The following is an 18,958-nucleotide window of genomic DNA, read 5'->3' on the forward strand; positions in this document are numbered from 1 at the left end:
TCTATAGGCAACAGGCATACATGCAGAAAAAAAACACCATACACATAAAATAAATATACATTAAAAGAAAAGAAAACCAAACAAGAAGTGAGAGAACAGAAGTGAAACGGCAGAGGGCCAGTGGATAATATCACCTTACCAAGCAGGGAACAAGACAAAAATGTCTTCCCCTGCCACAACAACAACATTAAGAAGAGCAAGTCATTCTACAGAGGAAAAATCAGAGGAAAAGGGAAATAAGTATTATTATTATGCTTTGTGTTTTCTATGACAAAACCATAGCAGGATGGAAAAAAAATGTGGTATTATTTCACATTGGGGTGAGAATGGGCAAAGTTTCTGGGAAGTGGCTGACAATCAACCCTCGGTGGACGACTCATCTCAGTTATGACCTCTCCACGCATGAAACAGCAGCCTGATGGGAGGCAGCAGGAGTGTGCACAGCTGTGTCGCCAGTAAGACTTTGCTTGTGCACAATGAAGTTCAAATTCTAACTTAATTAAATATTTTATCATTAGATATTTATTCTAAATAAATATCTAATGATAAAAACGTTATTATTCTTCTGACTTTTTTTTCAACCATTTAAATTGAAGCTCATTCTTAGCTCATAATCCTAGCTAAACCCAGGCAACAAGCTGCATCTCCCCCAAATACTGAAAGAGTAAAGTTCTCATTTCCAGCACACGTAAGGGGGTGTCTGCAAGTAACAACTTCCTTCAGAGTGTCAGGACGGGGTGAGTGGAGAAAGCAGAGAACAGGCTGGTAGAATTAACGCTCAGGCTATACACCACCACCATCATCTTTGCACGGGGTGGGGCACTGAGATTTCAGAGTTCATTCCGAAGGAAGAAGGAAGAGACTTGCCAGCTTCACCACTGCAGCCGCAAGCAGCCTGTTAACAAAGTGCTTACCCAGTGGTGGGCAGTGCTTACATCAATTCCTTTGCCCCGCTACACCCTCCCTGAGCAGGCGCCAGCATTATCGGCACTGACATCCTACAGACATAGACCACGAGACAAAAGGGTAGAATCTACCCAAACCACAATGCCAAGCTAAATAATTCATGCCCTAGGTGGATGGATTTTCTCTTTCGGCCACCTGAGATTCATTGTATTTATTATTTATCCAAGAAAATTTAAGGTCTAAGTGAAGTCTAATCGTGAGCGTCCTGTATCATTTCTCCCTGATTAAACATACATCCAATCGAGAAAGTCAGTCTGTGGCAGGAGAGATGATTCAGCAGGTGAAGGGCCTTGTTGTCAACCTTGGATGACCTCAGTCCAATCCCTGCATCCTACAGAGTAGGAGAGAACTAACTCCCTAACTCTGGCAGGTTTTTTTTCTGACCTCCACAGTCACCTTAGTAGGAACACAAACAGTCATGTGTTTCTACTCATACACACAAGGAAATAAAGATAGAAAAGAATTAATGCCAGCATAGTATGTAAGACCTTGTCAATTCTGAAGAATAGTATCCCCTGCCTCAACCTGCTTTTCACTATTTTTCTTACTATTAATTTCTTCTTCCCTTTTCCTTCCCTTACTGGCACAAACATCAACTCTCTCTAAGTGTCTTACAGGATGGCTTCCCTGTGCAGTTCTCTGGTGCGCTTCCTTCCCAGGTCACCTGTGTCCAGAATATGAAATGTCTTAGCCACCACGCTGACTAATTCGATGACAAACACTTTCAAGTGACAGTAAAGGTAAATGCATTAAGTTTAAAGAAAATGGAAAACCCCACCGTCCGATAAAGCAAGCAGAGGACCCCGCTGTCCCTGCCCACCTCTTACCAGTGTGTCAAGGGTCATGACCCTTACCTATGGGCTAATGGCTCAGGGATGTTCAAGTGGATCCTAATTAACTGGGTGCAGACCGCAGCTTCCAGAACTGATCGCTTCCTCTGTGACCATTGGTTTCCCTTGTTTCATACAGAACCTCGGCTATACTAATGTATCCAAGGGTCACGTGCTCTAATTGTGGTCAGGCACTGACGGGAAAGAGATGAATCTTGGACCTCATCTAGCCATCCTCAGAGTGCCTGCCTGAGTGTCTCTGATGACATAGTCTCCAAATTTCATAACCTCTCTGTGTGCGGCTGGATTTTCTTTCATGTACTTTAAGCCAACATATCACTTACAAGCCAAGCACAAAGTAAACGTGGAAACTCATGTGCTCTCTTCCGCCCAACATCGCAGAACATGTAAGGTGATGAAACAACAGATCCTTCAAGTCTGTTTGCTTTGGAAAAATATAGTCATTCTATAGTATATTAAATGTAGTAAAAATTACTATGATTTTTACATAAATTGACTATTTTTCAGTGCTCAGACTTAGCTTCTAATAAGGCGAATATCACTATATACTTCGCATTAGCAAAGCATCATGGCCGGCTTCAAGCAGTAATGGCCCTGCAATAGGAATTCTCATCAATGACAAGAGGTTATCTCTGGAGAGACTTCTAGAAAGGCCTTCTGGTTTTTTCCTCTGTCTCATTTGCAACATGAAACTCTGTCCCCCTGGGCAGGACTGTGTTTGACACTGCCCCCTGCCCCCTGCAGATACTACACCTCCTTTGACCAAGAGGTGGCCAGCCAGCTGAGGGACCGCACCCATATGTTAGGGAAGCAGATATGGGTCTCTGATGATATCCTAGACACTGAATTAACCCCCCCCCCTGAAAATGCCCATCTTCGAGCCCTCATTTGTGAGAAAGCACGTCTTTATCAAAAGCACATCAGCGTGGCTGTTGATGCTTGGACTACAATGGTGTTGCCACTGTTCAACATTGTTGCTCGCTTGGGTTTTTCTTATTTACTCTGTTTCACCAAATGTCAAACCAACAGACCAAGGCAGAAATAGTTAGCTACGTGTCTAAACTCATTCAGGAATCCCACTTGCGCTCATCCGCTTGCTGTGAGGAAAACCTTGTGTCTCACCAGCTCAGCTTCACACAGTTAAAATCACTTCCTGAGATAACTGGTCCCGTCCACTTCAACAGCCTCCTAAGCATGAATCTATACAGCTAATGAGTTTAAGTTTCTCCACACTCCTGCATATAGTGATGATGGTGGTGGTGACAATGGTAGCAGTGGCAAAGAGAATGACAGCATTCTCCCTCACAGAAACATGGGCATATATATTTTTAAGACCATCAAAGGCATGAATCAGGGAACCACCAACCTGGACTAGCTAGATACCCTCACTGTACAGGCAGAGGAACTGAGGTCAGAAAGACCACAGGACACAATCAACTCTACCCTAGCAGAAAGGTGTCTTCGGAACAAGTGCATTCATTGTGTGTCTCATCAGCAGGGAAGGACCACAAGAAGGGTTTTCACCAAGAATCAGAAGGGTGGCAAGATACATTCATTGAGGCTATAATGACATGACTGTTTCATTGAAGCTATAATGGCATGAATGTTTGGAGAATAATCAACTGTTTCTGATGGGACTGAATGCCCATTCTACAAGACAAAACTCATGCTTGGTACTGTTAAATGGACCGAGAACCTGTGACTTCCCTATGGAAGAACCAAGTACTACTATTCTGCTAAGTTGACATGGTATTGAACTTTCTTCTAGATGTCTTTATAGATGAGCGCATTTCTCATCCCCATCAGAGAAGATTCTTTTTGCACTAGGCAGCTATAAATTCAGAGTCCAGCGACTGATCAAAATATGGAGAATGTGGAGCACTCAGTTTTAAATGGGACTCCTATGGCACATCCTCTTCCCCGGAGCCTCTGCTCCCGTTTCAGAAAAGGGAGTGGGAAGATTTTAAGAGCTAGCAAATGGCTTATGAAACAGTGTTTTCCAGGCGTGGCAGGGCCATTGCACACATGCATTCACAATGGCGAGGGCTGAATCACGAGTCCCGTGCAAGACCAAGCCAGCAGAAATGCAAGCACAAATGACGTCCCTATCCACACTGAAGAGCCACTGGTGACTGATGGCTGTGGGAAGGGAGAGAGTGAGATTTCTTCAGATGTGGCCCAAGAAGCTGCCCATGTACCAGTGGATAACCCTGCACGCGAGTCCTCAGTAGCATCACCCAAGGGGCTCAGCGGATTTTAAAAAAAAAGTGCATGAAGTTTGGGAAGGGAGTAAGGGGGTATGGAAAGAATGAACAAGTTCATCAACACACATATTCATGTATGAAATTTTCAAAAAGTAAATGTACAAAATGTAATTTCTAAATTTAAAAAAAAAAGGAACAGATGGGGACTCTCATTTCTCAGCACTTTCGAGAGGGTAAGTGGGGTAAGAAGAAATCCCTTCCTCCCTCTACAGTGCGAACTGCTCAGGGCCCATGCTGTGAGTTCAAAGGGAGAAAACAGCTGAGAGGCAATCAGTATGAATGACATGATTAGAACACCAAAAAGTATTTGCGAAATTCAACTGAAATTATGACAAGCCAGGATTTTCTTATAATCCAAATTAGTACTCCCCCAATTACAGATCATGAACATCTCACTAAAAAAAAAAAAAAATGCAATCATGTCTAATAGGGGCCCTCTCTGATTGTGGAGCTACATTCAATTTTCAGAATTCTGTTTCTGAGCTCTTTGGTTTTACTTATTCATGCCCCGGGAATGAGCGCACAAGGGACAGAGGATAGTTCAAGAGACAGAAAAACAGACAGCAAAGAGAGATGCTTCAGACCTCACAAATATGGAAAAAAGCAAAGTTCACTTTAATTCTCACTTTGTGTACATATACCGCACACACACACACACACACACACAAACACACACACACACACACACACACACACACACAGGGGCACACACAAGCATACAACGCAAACACGGCATTCTAAGAAAGGATATTGGTCGTGGGTCCTCTGCCTCTTGGCAAGGGAGTCCTCATCACTGATGCCAGCCATCAGATACTTGAGGCCTGTGATCCAGGTGCGTGCCTCCTCTGGGTTGGAGGTAATGAGGTCCAGGGACTCCATGTGGTTGCCATGGTAGATGGTGAAGCAGCAGCTGGGATCGAAGTTCCCCTCGGCCTGTCTGTGGAAGATTTCAGACTGCCTGCCCTCCGTGACTTTGTAGATGGAATCAATCAGTACTGTAAGAGAAGTAAGACACACAGTTAAATGGCAGGTTAAGACATTTAGCTTTAGTGACTAGGAAACAAGACATGTAAAATTATTGGAAGCATTCTAAAGAATAAAAAAACCATTGCCGATAAGTAGTACTTTTTAAGACAAAATGTGCAAAACTGTCCTCAAATAATTTACCTTTTAGGGGCATTCTTGACAATGTCATCCCAAGACAATCACTCACAGTGTGTTGAGACTTACAGGAAAGAAACAGAGATGCCTATCAAGGCAAGAAGACTAGTAAAAAAGGTAGCTAATAAATAGTTCAAATGTAGTTTGCATATTTACGTAGGGAAATATGCTCAAACGGAATTGAAAGTTGTTTTGCAAAATATTTAAGATGATCATAGAAAGGAAGTAGTAGAATTTGATGTGACTCACGAGGGAAATATAGAGATGGTGTGGCTTGGAAAAGTGGGAAGGAGGAAGGGAAAGGCAGGCAGAAACCACAGCCCATTGCAAGACTGCTGGCCTGAAATGCTCAAGAGATAGAATAGAGGGAGATGAAGCTGGAGAGGTAGACAAAGGCTAGATCTTAAGGATCAACAGGCAGAGAATCACATAATTCGGGAAGGTTAACAGACAGACACTTAAGGACTGCACCAGAGAAGAATTATTACATACTATACATGCTGTGTGTATATTTTAAGGGAATGATCAGAAATGTTCCATGTCCTACTGACTGCCGTTTACCGTACCCTTCCCTCTGCCTCATGGGCTGGGTTCTGGTTGTACTTCAGTATCAACTCATTCCCTGCATGACACACAGAGAAATCATCTGATGTCCAAAGGAAAAGTCCTGACAGATCTAAGCCACTAAGAGAAGGTGGAAGAAGAAAGAGAGGGAGTCCCTAACTATTTTTAATTAAATTTTTAATTAAATTAATTTTTAAATAATTAATTTTTTTGTGTGTGGTACAGAGTAGTTGAAGTCATGTTACTAATGCTTTGATTGCAACATCAGCACCAGGGATAGCAGTGACCAGTCCAGGAAACAGAATAAGAAACGAAACAGCCCACACTTGCTAAGGGCAAAGAGATTTTCGACCAAAGGTATTAACATTCGATGAGAGTGACTGCAGAGAGATCCAACACGAACTTGGTGCTAAATCCAGAAGGTATTATAACAATTAGTGCCAACACACTCGATAAAGAGATGCCCAGATACCAAGGACAACATCATTGCTGGGCATGTCCAGGAGAGCTGGTGTGAAAGAAATTGGTATTTGAATAAATGGCCTGAATAAGAAAGTCATGCTCACCCAACAGGAGTGGGCTGCATCCAATCAGCAAAGAGCCCAGATAGAACAAAAGGGAGAAGATAAAAGTGAATTTTCTCCCTCCTGGAACTGAGACATTCATCTCCTGATATGAAAATATCATGGATTCGGGCCCTTGGACTATTGGACTTGAATCTACAGTACCCAGGGAGCTCAGGCCTTCACCCTAAAACTGAGACTCACACCATCCCTTCCCCCGGTTGCAGGTCCAGAGACTTAGGCTGAGCCGTATTGCTGATTTCTGTCGCTGTCCAGCAGGCAGTGGGCACATACGTTACATCGCTGTTTAACCTCCAGAAAAGCGAGTCATTTCTTTTTATTAATCTCATCTGCCTATGTTTACCAAAGTAGCTATCCGTCTACTAGTTTGTTTCTCTAGAGTAATACTGGTATTATAGAGAGCACAGATAGGAGAAATAAACTGTAACCATTTAAACACTGTGGCTAAGTCATGGATTAGTTGATTGTTTGGAGGAGTATGCAATAGACTCTGAAGTCCACTGGATTGATAATATTCCTTACCTTTCACAGGAAAAAGTCTCAAGCTATGACACTTGATATCCCAATTAAAATAAAACACGGCAAATCTCCAACATAGGAGAAATATTAGCATTTATAACATTTATGGACAAGAAAGCCTTCATGGTTTTCCAATCCCCAAAGATCATTGTCACTTCTTGTTTTATGATCAGCTGACCCCAATTTTCGTATCCACAGAAACGAAGTGTCCACAGAGCCTACTCAGCACCTCCCATGTTATTGTCCCTGCATTATCTGCACTATTATGCATTACCCATGTGCCAATCAAAGCAAAGAAATCGAAGGTTGGTTTTACTTTTTGCCTTCTCGCTCTTCCGAGAGGGGCGCCATCGGAGGCGGGTCCGGTGCTCATCCAGGTAGAAGAGGCGAACGAGGCCTTTGGAGCCACGCTTCAGCTTGATCATCTGTGTCCCGGACTGCATTACACTCATGCATCTTTCAACTGCAAGAGATGAGAGCACATTCAGCTGCACACAATGCAAAGGCATACCTGCATGCAACACTTACGGGTCAAAAGAACTTCTGATTCATTCCAAGACCCCAAGGATCTGACGACATGTTTGGCAGAGGTAACCTAAAGACAGACTTGTTAAGGAACCTATTCCTCAAGCTTACACCAGTAAACGAGTCTTATGACAAAAGCAAATTTTTTTTTGTTTTTTTTGGGATAGGAGTCACACACTGTAGGCTAGGTTGTCCTGGCATTCCCCATGTAGCTTCATGGTGGCCTTAAATTCACAGCGACCATCTTACCTCAGTCTCCTGAGCACTGGGATTACACATATGAGCCATCACACTGGACTTGGATAAGAATTATGGTTGCTGTTGCCATTTTCTGTGCATGTTAAATGAACACTCTAGCCTGGCTCTTTAAAAACAATAAATCCTATTTCCAGATAAATAATGTATTGCTGTTGCACGTAGCTATCTTTTGTTGTCTGTGTAAGACAGATGATGGACTGACACCTGAATTTATATTTCTAAGGCAAGCTTTCACACAGGAAATCGCGTGAGTTTTTATTCAACCAGCTGTATAAAACACCTGTAAAAGTGCTCTAAAATGAGACCACAGAAACAGGATTGACCCAAAGCCAGTTGTGAGGGGTGGATGATGACTCCATGTGTATTCCTGGCAGATTTCTGTGTGTTTGAAAAGTCAAATACACGTCTTATGTAGCCAAGAAACAAATTTTCACAACTGTTGTTGCATTTGGGCTACTGAGATTTTTCCACATAGAGGAATAACTCAGTACTTTGATTTAGGCAATATTCAAACCACTTATGGGGTACCCTCAAGTTCTTATTTACACCTAGTGTGCCTTGAGTTCAAGTTCCCTGTAAGTAGACACCTGCTCTGTCCTCCTTTTTCTTTAGAGACACTCCTCACGGATTTTGTGTATCTTTGGTGGCCTGTCAATCATCTCGCCAAGGAACAGGCAGCTGACTTATGTTTAGAGCAAATGGACTTTTTCAGAAGAACCTCAAACCTCGAGTGGATGATTGACTAAAATGGCTTTGGTCATTTCAACAACTGAGCTCTGCAGGATGCCCTGATTGGTCTTTCCACGCTGCTACAGATGTCACGTTTCCTGCTCTAAGAATGACAAGAAACTACATCATGCCCTGACTTCTACAAGTTTCCCAATATTCTTCCAAATACTCCTTTTCTTTGTATCAGTCAGAAACAGAGTACTTGACATAGCTAGCTGAATTCTTGCCTTATCAAACACATACTGTTAGTAGCAGATTTTTTAAATGATGAAAACAAACCTCAGCAATGTCAAATCTGAGCTCTTGGAGGTAGGGAGTAGAGAGTCTTTACTAGGAAAAAACGATGTGATTCAACAGCTTTAGGTTGCATACCAACATATCCATTAAAGGTATCTTCAACACACCCACATTAATCTAATGGAACCAAGAAAGTATCACACAAAACTACAGTTTTGGGGGTATATGATAGTGGGAGGAGATGAAGTAAGAGAAATATTGTTTAGGAAAGCTGGCATGGGGGCACAGTAACAGAATATTTGCCAATAACACTTAGATACACAGGGTGCTGAATTAGATCCTCAAGAGAGAATGGGACAGAAAAAGGAAAGGGGTAAAAAAAAAAAAAAAAGATGAGAAAGAAAAGGAAAACCAACACAGAAACGTAAACTGCACACCATAAGGCAAAACACAAAATGTGAGGTTTGGGTCCACAGAAGTCACTAAGTCTACCTGCCATCAAGAGCCATCGTGTATGCCAAAGGAGGCTAATGAGCTCATTTTCTTTTCCTCGCCAAGACAACTTCTATTTCTCGTGTTTGAGAATTGTACAACCTGGGTTTAGACGTAAGCTCTCAAGCAGAATTATATTCTTAGTAAGAAGCCTGTTCCATCCAGGATCCACTATGAGCACACAACTAAATTACAACATTTATATCACACCTGGCATCTGAAGAAAAGATATGCATATATTTAAAATTCAGATTTTATAGAATTATTAAAAATTCAAGTAACACAAAAATAAAAAAAAACTATTCAAAGTTTTCATAGCATTCCTGTACCCATGTATGTTAGAACTAGGAAATGCAATGAAATCTGCACTGATAAAATACATTCCTTTATTGGACACGTTACCTAGTTATAGTAATCTGGCAGACCCCAAATCAAATGTTCTTCTATGATGGGGTACTAAATTTGTAAGGAAACCAAAAGCCAACTCTGCTACCTCCAAGGACAGCCATTGTCGGTAACATGAGGTGTATGCTAAGTAGTGAGTTGTGGCAAACACTTTGCTGATTTGCACGCAATGATTTGATATATTTTTTAATACATATGTGTGTTCTTCTGGCTGTAGTAACGCACTGTAAAGCTACCTCACAGTGCAGAATGATAAAACCTGCCCAAAAGAAGGCTTCATGATGACATTTCAGGTGTAAGAAAATATTTACAAATTACTAGAATATGCATACCAGCTTTAATTTGCTAGAGTGGACATGCCCAGGCTTAAAGGCATGGGTGGAACTGTCTCAGCACTGGGGACTTCAGAAAGCTTGTGAGGATGGTTATTGGCTGAAGAACTCACGGTTTGGCTCATGCTCTGTAAGCTTCCTGTTTGTTTGGTCAGGTGACTGTGCTAGTGTGGAAAGAAGGGGCCAGATGGTTGAAGGTGTGGTACTGAAGCACTCTCTGTCTTTGATGGTAGAGAGAGTGGCGCAACCCTAGCAGTGAACGCTAGCAGCAATGCCAGGAATCTTGAGCTGGTACTCTTGAATTCTACCTCGGTTCACGCGTTGACCACTTCGTACCAGGCATTAAAAGGACTTTTAATTAATTCATTCACAAGAAGTGGACATTTCGGAGAATCAAGACAAAGCCATCCAGTCAAACCAACCAACACAAACTCTGGGGGCAGCTTCTGAGCTCGCCGACAGCAGTGACAGTGACCACCAATCCTGTCCATAAACAGAGGCTCCCAGAGGGACAAGAGGGACATGTGAGCACAGGGCTATCATGAAACAAAGCGAAGGAGGAAGAGACTCTGGCTTCAGCCATTTAAATTTTACCATTACAAAACATTGAGGAAGATGTTTATTAACGAGATTTAGAACTACGGTTAAGAACAACAACAGCATCTGCCCTAAGACAGACAGTGCAGCTCTGAAAACTGGTACTCATGTAACTTTAGAAGTTGCTCAGGCACCCATGCCCTCTTCTCTATATGTCGTCTAATCATAACATTTACTTCCCAAACTATGATGAGGACTGAAAGAGCCGATGTGTGTGAACAGTACTGAAACACTGCCTGGCACATTAGAAACCCAATCGACGAAAACTTTTGTTTGAAGTGCAAATGTATCTTGTCCTAAGCCCAATATGAGGATGTTTAGAGATGGGACCTTTGAGAGACCCCTGAGCAGATGAGGTCTTGAGAGTAAGGAGATTTGTGTTCTTAAAAGAAGAGGGCTTCCCCTTCCTTCATTCCATTCCTCCTCACCATCCCTTCCCTTTGCCTTATAAAAGAGACAACGATAAGACAAGAGCTAGGAAGCCAGTGGTAGTGGTGCACACCTTTAGTCCCAGCACTCGGGAGGTAGAGGCTGGAGGATCTCTGTGAGTTCGAGGCCAGCCTGGTCTACAAGAGCTAGTTCCAGGACAGGCTCCAAAGCTACAGAGAAAACCTGTCTTGAAAAAACAAAACAAAACAAACAAAAAAAGAGCCAGGAAAAGAATGGTGCGGTGTAGCTTATTTATTCCCTGTGGGAAAGCATGTCTTTGCTAGAGGGAGGGAGGCTTGCAGGTTAAGGTAACTTAGTAGACCCACAAGGCTTTCCCCACAAGATAATAGGTGCAGAAAATGATCAAGCAGAAGAGAAGAGGACTCAATGAAGCAGCCTGCATGTGGTTGTGGGAGACCCAGCAATAATCGCTCCTGTGAGCCTCACTCACGCTGGGAGGCCTTTTCAGTGAATCAGCCTCCTTTGATCACTGATGCTTCCGAAAGTAACCCTCATAAATGCACCAGTTCACTGAGCTATATCCGGCTGAAACCGTTTCTTTTTTTCTGCTCTCAGTGCCCTACGCGGGATGGATGGATAGCTCTTCACATCTCCCAAGGGAAAGTCATACAAAATCTCCCCAAGAACTTATCAGTTCATCTTGGATTTTGCAGCCCCTGCACTGTAAAACCTAAGTGCCTGCGGTTTAAGCCACTTGCGCGATCATACTGTGCTACGGTATCTGAGCTAAGGCACGATCAACTGTCTTTAAACTCTTTAAACACAAAGGTCAAGTCAGAACTAAAAGAGCAACTCTGTGCAAGCCAGAAAAAAAGCAGAGGAGGCTGGGCTGGAGAGAAGTGCGATCAGTGGAGAAAGGGGGGAAGGAAAAACCTTTGGGAGAGTAACTAAGAAGACAATTGGTAGGTAAGGCCCTCCACCTGCTTGTAAGGTGAGGCTGCAGGGATCTGGGGAGGTGGTGGAAGATTTTGATTCACGGGCAACATTCATCAGCTATTTCTGTGCAAAGAATTAGCAAAGAATTAAGAAGTCTGTCTCTCTGGGGATAGAAAATGTATTGTTTATACCAGAGTGAAGATTTTAATTATTGTACCATCCACACATCTGTGCATCTGACTCAAAGTCCACTATTTTCTACATACCATTTACTTGTTATTGTTTAGATTAAGTTTTACACACACACACACACACTTCGGGGTGAGGTGGAAGACACTTGTTTTAACGTCTTGGTTGCTAGCATCTAGCAACTATTTGGGAACTGGTGGAAGCTACAAAAAGTAAGGCCTAGCAGGTCATTGAGGACACACCCCTGACAAGGTCTGTAGGTCTCCACCTTTTTCTCTGCACTCCATGGCTTGTGATGTGCACAGGCCTTGCTCTCCTATACATGCCTGCCATAATGTGCTGCCTTGCCAGGGACCAAAACGAAGGCCAACCAACCATAGACTGATACCACCAAACCTGCTAGCTAAGTCAACCCCACCCTCTTTTGAGACTATTTGACTACAGCAAAATATAACCAACACACTGCCCTTTCTTTCCTTCTCCCTTTCTGTCCTCAGCACTTTGCCAGAAAAAGCCTGTGGATTCAAGACCAGATTCAGTCACTTATGTCAATAAATGTGCCTGTTTCCCCCTGAGCAATTATCACCCAGGCAAACCCAACATTTTGAAAGCTGAATTCAGTCTCTCTCTCAGTAAGGGGTGTATGGGCACAATACATTGAATGGTCACTTAGCTTTGAATTTATCTACCTACTCAACCTTGGGTGTCCCACGAGCTAAGAAGGCATGTCATCTGCTGCAGCAGACATAGGCATGTGATGACAAAGCACTTGGCCATCAGAGCCTAAATAACATAAGACTTGAATTGCCTGTGTCACTGCTTTGTGCTACATCCCTAATTGTTCCCTATCACCAGAAACTGATCTGGTTAAAGTGAAATGGAAGGAACAGCTCAGTGAAGTCTTAGGAGACACGTTGACCTCTTCTCTTTTCCCCAAACCTGACAGTGCACGCTCCTTTGCAGGTGCAAAGCTAAGCAAATAAGGAATCCTCAATCACAATTTGCAACACACATCGCAGTGAGAACAGGTTACCAAGGATGAAAACAAAAGATTTCCTCCAGTCTTACCAAAACCACCTATATATCAGCGTACACCAATCTCCATGTTCTGCTTTTAGTACAGGTGTATACAACAGTTACCATCCTCCATAAAACCAGTCTCCACTCATGCTAGATTGGTGGAGAACTGAAAGAGGACTTCAAAGACCTTACTTGGGCAAGAAAGATGGCTTAAAATTTAAGAGCCTTTGCTGTTTGCTCCTCAAGAGGACCAAAGTTTGGATTCCAGCACCCAGCTCACAACTGCCCTTAACTCCGGTACCAAGAGATCTAATGCCCTTCTCTGGCCTCTGAAGGCACAGGAACACATCTGGCTGACATACACATAAATAAAAATTAAATAGATCTTAAAGAAAGAGAGAGATGGGGAAAGAGGGAGAGGGAGGGAGGGAGATATAGAGGGTGGCAGAGACAGGGAGAAGTGGGGGGAGGATGTGCAAAGGAAAGGGGAGAGGAAGAGAGGAGAGGGGAGGAGAGAGGAGGGGAGGGGAAGGGAGGGGAGGGGAGGACAGGACAGGACAGCACAGGACAGGAAAGGGAAATAGAAGGTACGGAAAAGGTAGGGTAAGGAAAGGAAGGGGAAGAGAAGGGAAGGATAAGGGTAAGGGTAAGGGTAAGGGTAAGGGGAGGGGAGGGGAGGGGAGGGGAGGGGAGGGGAGGGAAGGGAAGGGAAGGGAAGGGAAGGGAAGGGAAGGGAAGGGAAGGGAAGGGAAGGGAAGGGAAGGAGACTTTATTGCAGGTAAACAAGGGTTGCTGCCTCACTGAATACATTTCCAGTGCTGGAGATTCCCCACAAATACTTGCAAAATCAGACCATAAATTGAGGCAGCTACCAACGTATGAAAAAAAAAATCTCTTTGATCCTATACAGTAGAGCTTTAGTAGGTTTAGAAAACATATTAGGTTTTTTTGGTGTTGTTGTTATTAATAAAATCCAGCATCAGGCAGGGATATTGAATGAGAAATGTCCACAGCCCCTTGCACCAAGCCCAGTTTTTATCTGCTAAACTCCACATGCATAAATTTGCTACTCTGGTTGAAATCATGGTAGTTAAGCCGTTTGGCACTCTGCTTTAGCATTTGTATCATAAACCAGCTCTCCATGTTACTGCAGACTTTATAATTATCATTTTAATGGCTGCTATAAGCTGCATAAATATTTAAAGAGCAGAACTGACAAGCGGAGGACTATCTTAACTTTATTACATAATTAAGAGTTTTAAAACTCATAACGAAGTCTCAGCTATAAAATGAAAAGCATAATAATCTTTTAAAGCACTAAATAAGTTCTTGATGGAACAATTAGTTTTAAATACACGAAATTTCCTTAAGGGTTGTCAGTTCTCTAAATCCCACAGCAGAAGAAGCAAATAAATAAAAGAAGTATAAGGAATATACATAAAGGAAGTCTAAACAAATACTACTTCTAGCCTGGTGTGGTGGGGCATGCCTACAATTCCAGCAACTGGGAGGTAGAGAATTTTGAGTTTGAGGCTAGCTTGGGCCTCACAGTAAGACTCTTAAACAACAATGACAATCCCACTTGTAATGCCTGCATCACTGCCCTCGTGGCTTAGAGACATCCATGGAAGAAGAGGTAGGAAGAGTGCAAGAGCCAATGATGGGGAATCACGTCAAGGAAATGGTGGTTAGCAGACACTGGGCAGGTTCACAGGTGAACTCACAGTGACTGGGACGTCGTTCCGGAGCTCACCACAAACTTAAGCCAGGAGAAATTCCAGAGGAGGGGGCCAGGAAGCCCCACCCCTAGCTGAGGAACTACTGCGATTGGGCAGCTGCCAAGAAAGGGAAAACTTAATTTTCTGTAATGGTGTGACCTCTGGTATGCTAACCATACTCCAGGGCGGGCCCTGCACACAACAATAGTAGGCTGGGGCAAACTGGACTCAATAGGTTAGGGTGGTGGAAGGTGGGTGGAAGAGGAGGCGGGTGGAGGAGGAGTTGGAGGAAGAGGATGGATGCGATCAAAATTCACTGCATGAAATTTTCAATGAACAAAAACATTACTTAAAAATCCATTTTTGATTTGTGCATTAAAGTAACACAGTGGTGAGATGGCTCAGTTGTTAAAAGCATTTGCTTAGTAGAAAGACGGACAAGAGTAGGGATAACAAAAATGAATTATATATGAAAAGCTATATCAGAACCTACAATCTTGTGAAAAGCTATATCAGAACCTACAATCTTGCAACTCAACTAAAAATAAATAATAAGAGGATATGGGAAAACACATTATGAATAACTAGGGAGGTATACCAAGTGCGAAAGATTTAAAGATAGAAATGGAGGGGGCGGGATAAAGAAGAAATAGGAAGCAGATTAACCAAACCGAAGCATGTGTAAAGAAGCCTATGAAAACCCACTAGTTAGTAAGATAATTAAAAGCATCTTTTAAAAGATGTTTTAACAGTGGTGGAATGATTTCAGCCATAATAAGGCTGATACTTCTGGGTTCTAGGGGTTGTGCGTGTGCAGAAAGCCCTTAGGCAGAAGTGTCTAATGGCTCCCTGAATGTTGGAAGGCCCCGCATGACCCACATGTGGTGTGGATTGCATTATCCACGTATGACTCAGCTAAGCCCTTGCATGTGTGAGCCCCGTCATCTGTGTATGATGTAGCCATGTCAACCCCCTATGCGCATGCACTAGGCAGCTTTTAAAAGCTGGATGCACCATCTTCCTCTCTCTTCCTCTCTCCTTCTCTCCCCCTCTCCCCCTCACTCTCTCCCCCCCCCCCTCTCTGCACACTGACTTCCCCAGGCCTGTATGCAAACCCTCTAATAAACTCCTAAGTGGGTTTGTTGAAAGTTCCGTGTTTCCTTCTCACTCACGCCAGGTAATTTCATTGGTTCCGTGACTTGGATGAACAATGCTGCTGTCAGAGGCATGGATTATTAACTGAAAAATCTCAGGGTCAGGGACAGGTTACTTCCTATAAGGTATTGGTCTGAGAGGGGGTGTGTGTGCCCAGAGGCACTCAAAACATCACTGAAGACACCATACACTTCGGTTTTAGGATACAGAGGAATCAGTCTGTAGCCAGGAAACTCTCCCTGCTGGCTAACTTTCATAGCACTCGAAGATGCTATGTGGGATACTGGTGGAGAGAAAGACATCCTGGTCTTACCTCGCAATTGACCCTTCTCGCTACAATTTGGATCTGCAATGCAAGATCCTCATTGCTGCAATGGTGGCCAGACTGTCCATGGGGCTAAGCAATGGTTGTCCTGCTAGATCTGAGTGCTGCTCCACTAGAGGGATATGATGTTTCATACCACAACCATCAAAATCTCTGGTTAGGGAGGTCATAGGCCTTAGCTGGGAGTGTGGGGTGTCTACTATTGTTGTTTTGCTAAGTCGTCATGCTGTCAAACTGCTACATAGGGGACTGGAGGCCAGCTTGGGTAAAGTGAGACCCTAAAGCACACCCAAACACACACACATACACACACATCTTTGTATAGTTACAGTTGTATGGTTATGTATTCATTGTTAGAAGAGGGGAACACAATAAGCCTAAAGTAAAAACAAAAACAAAACAATGAAACCCCTTAGCTGTCTGTAAGCTTCTCTGTTACTATTCTACATATTTAAAATTAAAATCAAGTCAGTAAGAATAGGAAGGCGAAAGAAAAGTAGATACCTATTTATGCATACTCACAGAAAGAAGTCTACACACATGTCCACAGTTCTGTACATTTTCATGTTTATATGCTTAAATATATTTCATATCTCTGTCCTTTGCCAAACAGCAAAGTCATCTCTGTTCATGGGTCACCTTCAGCCAGATTTGCACACACACAAAGTCATGACCAAACCTCACTTCTGTTCTGGCAAGCTGACCATCAAACTGCATTAGCAGGCAAACAGAAAACAAACAAAAACAACAAAAATCCCAGGCCTTTTGCAGAAGAATCTTTTCAGCCAAAAAGCACATAAAAAAAAATGAGTTGATTTCTTGCCAAGTTTCACAGATTAGAGTAAATCTCAGTCACTGAAATAGATCGGTTACAAAAACAGTTTCATTTCCATGCAAAAACATCCCCCAAAATGCAGGCAGTGTCCTGAAAAGGGAAGAAAGGAAGATTTCCTAAAATCATTGCAAAGGAAGTAGGAGGCTTGTTTGTTGAATTCTCGGCACAAATCACAACCCTATTCTAATCTGGTAGGCGTTGGGCCATGGCATTCATGGGCACTGTCGCTGTCCACAGGGAAAGGTATCAGGGGAAGGGCAAGAGGGGCTCTCCTTCCAGCTCGGCCACTTACTGCCTGTGTGATTTTCTAGAAGGTCATGTTGTAGCCTTTCTTGAATCTAAAAGAGCATTTTTTTATAAAACAGCTGAGCTCTTTGTGTAAATGTTATTTTCTTCCAATCAGAGTTCCACGGTTTCTGAAAAGATTTTAGAATGACTATGGAAGGTCTGGAGGGGGGAGGGGGCAGATCTGGGTGTCTTAGTAGAGACTGAGTTTCCAAATGAGTTTTATATGTGAAATATAATAGCTCTTCATAGGGAACGGCTTCCTTCTGGGAGCTGCCCCCTGCCACTAACAGGCCTTCCCGTTGACAGCCTAGGAATACCTGTGCTCACAGCAACCAAGAGTAGCTCGGCTCAAGGCAAGAGTCTTCCTAGCAAAGAGAAAGCAATGTGAAGTTCATCGATTTCCTAGCCCCTCGCCCCCAGCCAAATGCCTTGGCCTAATCACACCTATGGAGAAGATAAGATTGCTCTAAAGCCTTTTGCAAACTAATTGGTAATCAATAATATTGCGGAATTTGTCTGTGAGTCTTATGTGCATAGTGTGAGTAGATAAATAAATACCTCTGAGATTTAGGTCAAAAAAAGGAATTAGTAAGTAAATCTTAAAATGGCATAACCTTCCTTGTTTCCCTTATGGAAACCTTCCACCTAACAGTTTGCTTCTTAATTGGGTCTATTTTATATGCAACAATTGTCCTGTTCCGTGGTTTTTAGCCCTGAGATGCAAATTAAAAACTAATCAGAATGCATTGCAATATAATTTTGTCTTTATTTAATGTTTCCATGGGGGGGGGAAATAAATAAAGATTATGGAACATTACATTTAGTTCCAACTGACATGTAAAGTGGGTTTTTTATTTGAATATAAGATCAGAAGTGACCCAACAATGTGGTTTTTTAATATATGCTATTTTTAAAAAGAACCTCAGATGCTGTTCTACCATTGTTAGGTGGCATGACATTGTTCTGGGTATTTGAAGACAAAAAATTCTCATGCCATGATAAATATCGGCCTTGCATATAAAGAACATAAACATCTAACAAGGCATACTCACATTTCTCACACTTGCTGTGTACACAAATCACAGAAAGACATTCTAAAATGCATTAAGCACAAGCCCCTAGCACATGCCAATCAAATCAGCATCTCTTGGGATAGGCCTGAGCATTGGATATGTTTGCAGGTTGGTTTATGCTTCCCTGAGGTCTACTGTGTACCCAGAGTGATGTATTAGCTCACTTACTCCTAATAAAACCCTCCCTCTCCCAACCCCTCCCCTTCTGCTGAGGGAGCAGATAATCCTGACTCCTCTAGGCTGTGTCTCTTTCTCTCTCTCTCTCTCTCTCTCTCTCTCTCTCTCTCTCTCTCTCTCTCTCTCTCTCCTCCCCCTCTCCCCCTCTCTCTGTCTCTCTCTCTCTTCTTCCCCCTTCTCCCCTTCCCCCTTTTCTCTCCATAACCCACTAAATAAACTCTATACCCAAACTCTCTCTCTGCGTGATGTATCTGCCCATCTCTCACCTGCGGAGGTCTCCCATCCACCAAGGTGGCCCGCTAAGGCCTCAGGGGACTCACCAAGGCCTGGGAGACCGTCAGAGGCCTTGAGTCACTCACCGCTACCCC

At 43.0% G+C, this 18,958-nt stretch overlaps 1 protein-coding gene across 7 annotated transcripts in view; it reads right to left on the reverse strand.

Moving 5' to 3' along the window:
• The window catches only part of Plch1 (phospholipase C eta 1), a 182,826-nt gene that overhangs the window by 69,060 nt on the left and 94,808 nt on the right, over positions 1-18,958 (reverse strand). For all 7 annotated transcript variants that reach the window (XM_075950576.1, XM_075950582.1, XM_075950581.1 and 4 more), the window contains 2 exons: positions 7,226-7,372; positions 4,833-5,076 (listed from right to left, as the gene is read on the reverse strand). In XM_075950576.1, coding sequence (XP_075806691.1) covers positions 4,833-5,076; positions 7,226-7,372 — 391 coding nt within the window. The remainder of the gene's footprint in view (positions 1-4,832; positions 5,077-7,225; positions 7,373-18,958) is intronic.

Source organism: Microtus pennsylvanicus, chromosome 16, assembly GCF_037038515.1.
Source record: "Microtus pennsylvanicus isolate mMicPen1 chromosome 16, mMicPen1.hap1, whole genome shotgun sequence".
In the NCBI taxonomy this organism is placed as follows: Eukaryota; Metazoa; Chordata; class Mammalia; order Rodentia; family Cricetidae; genus Microtus; species Microtus pennsylvanicus.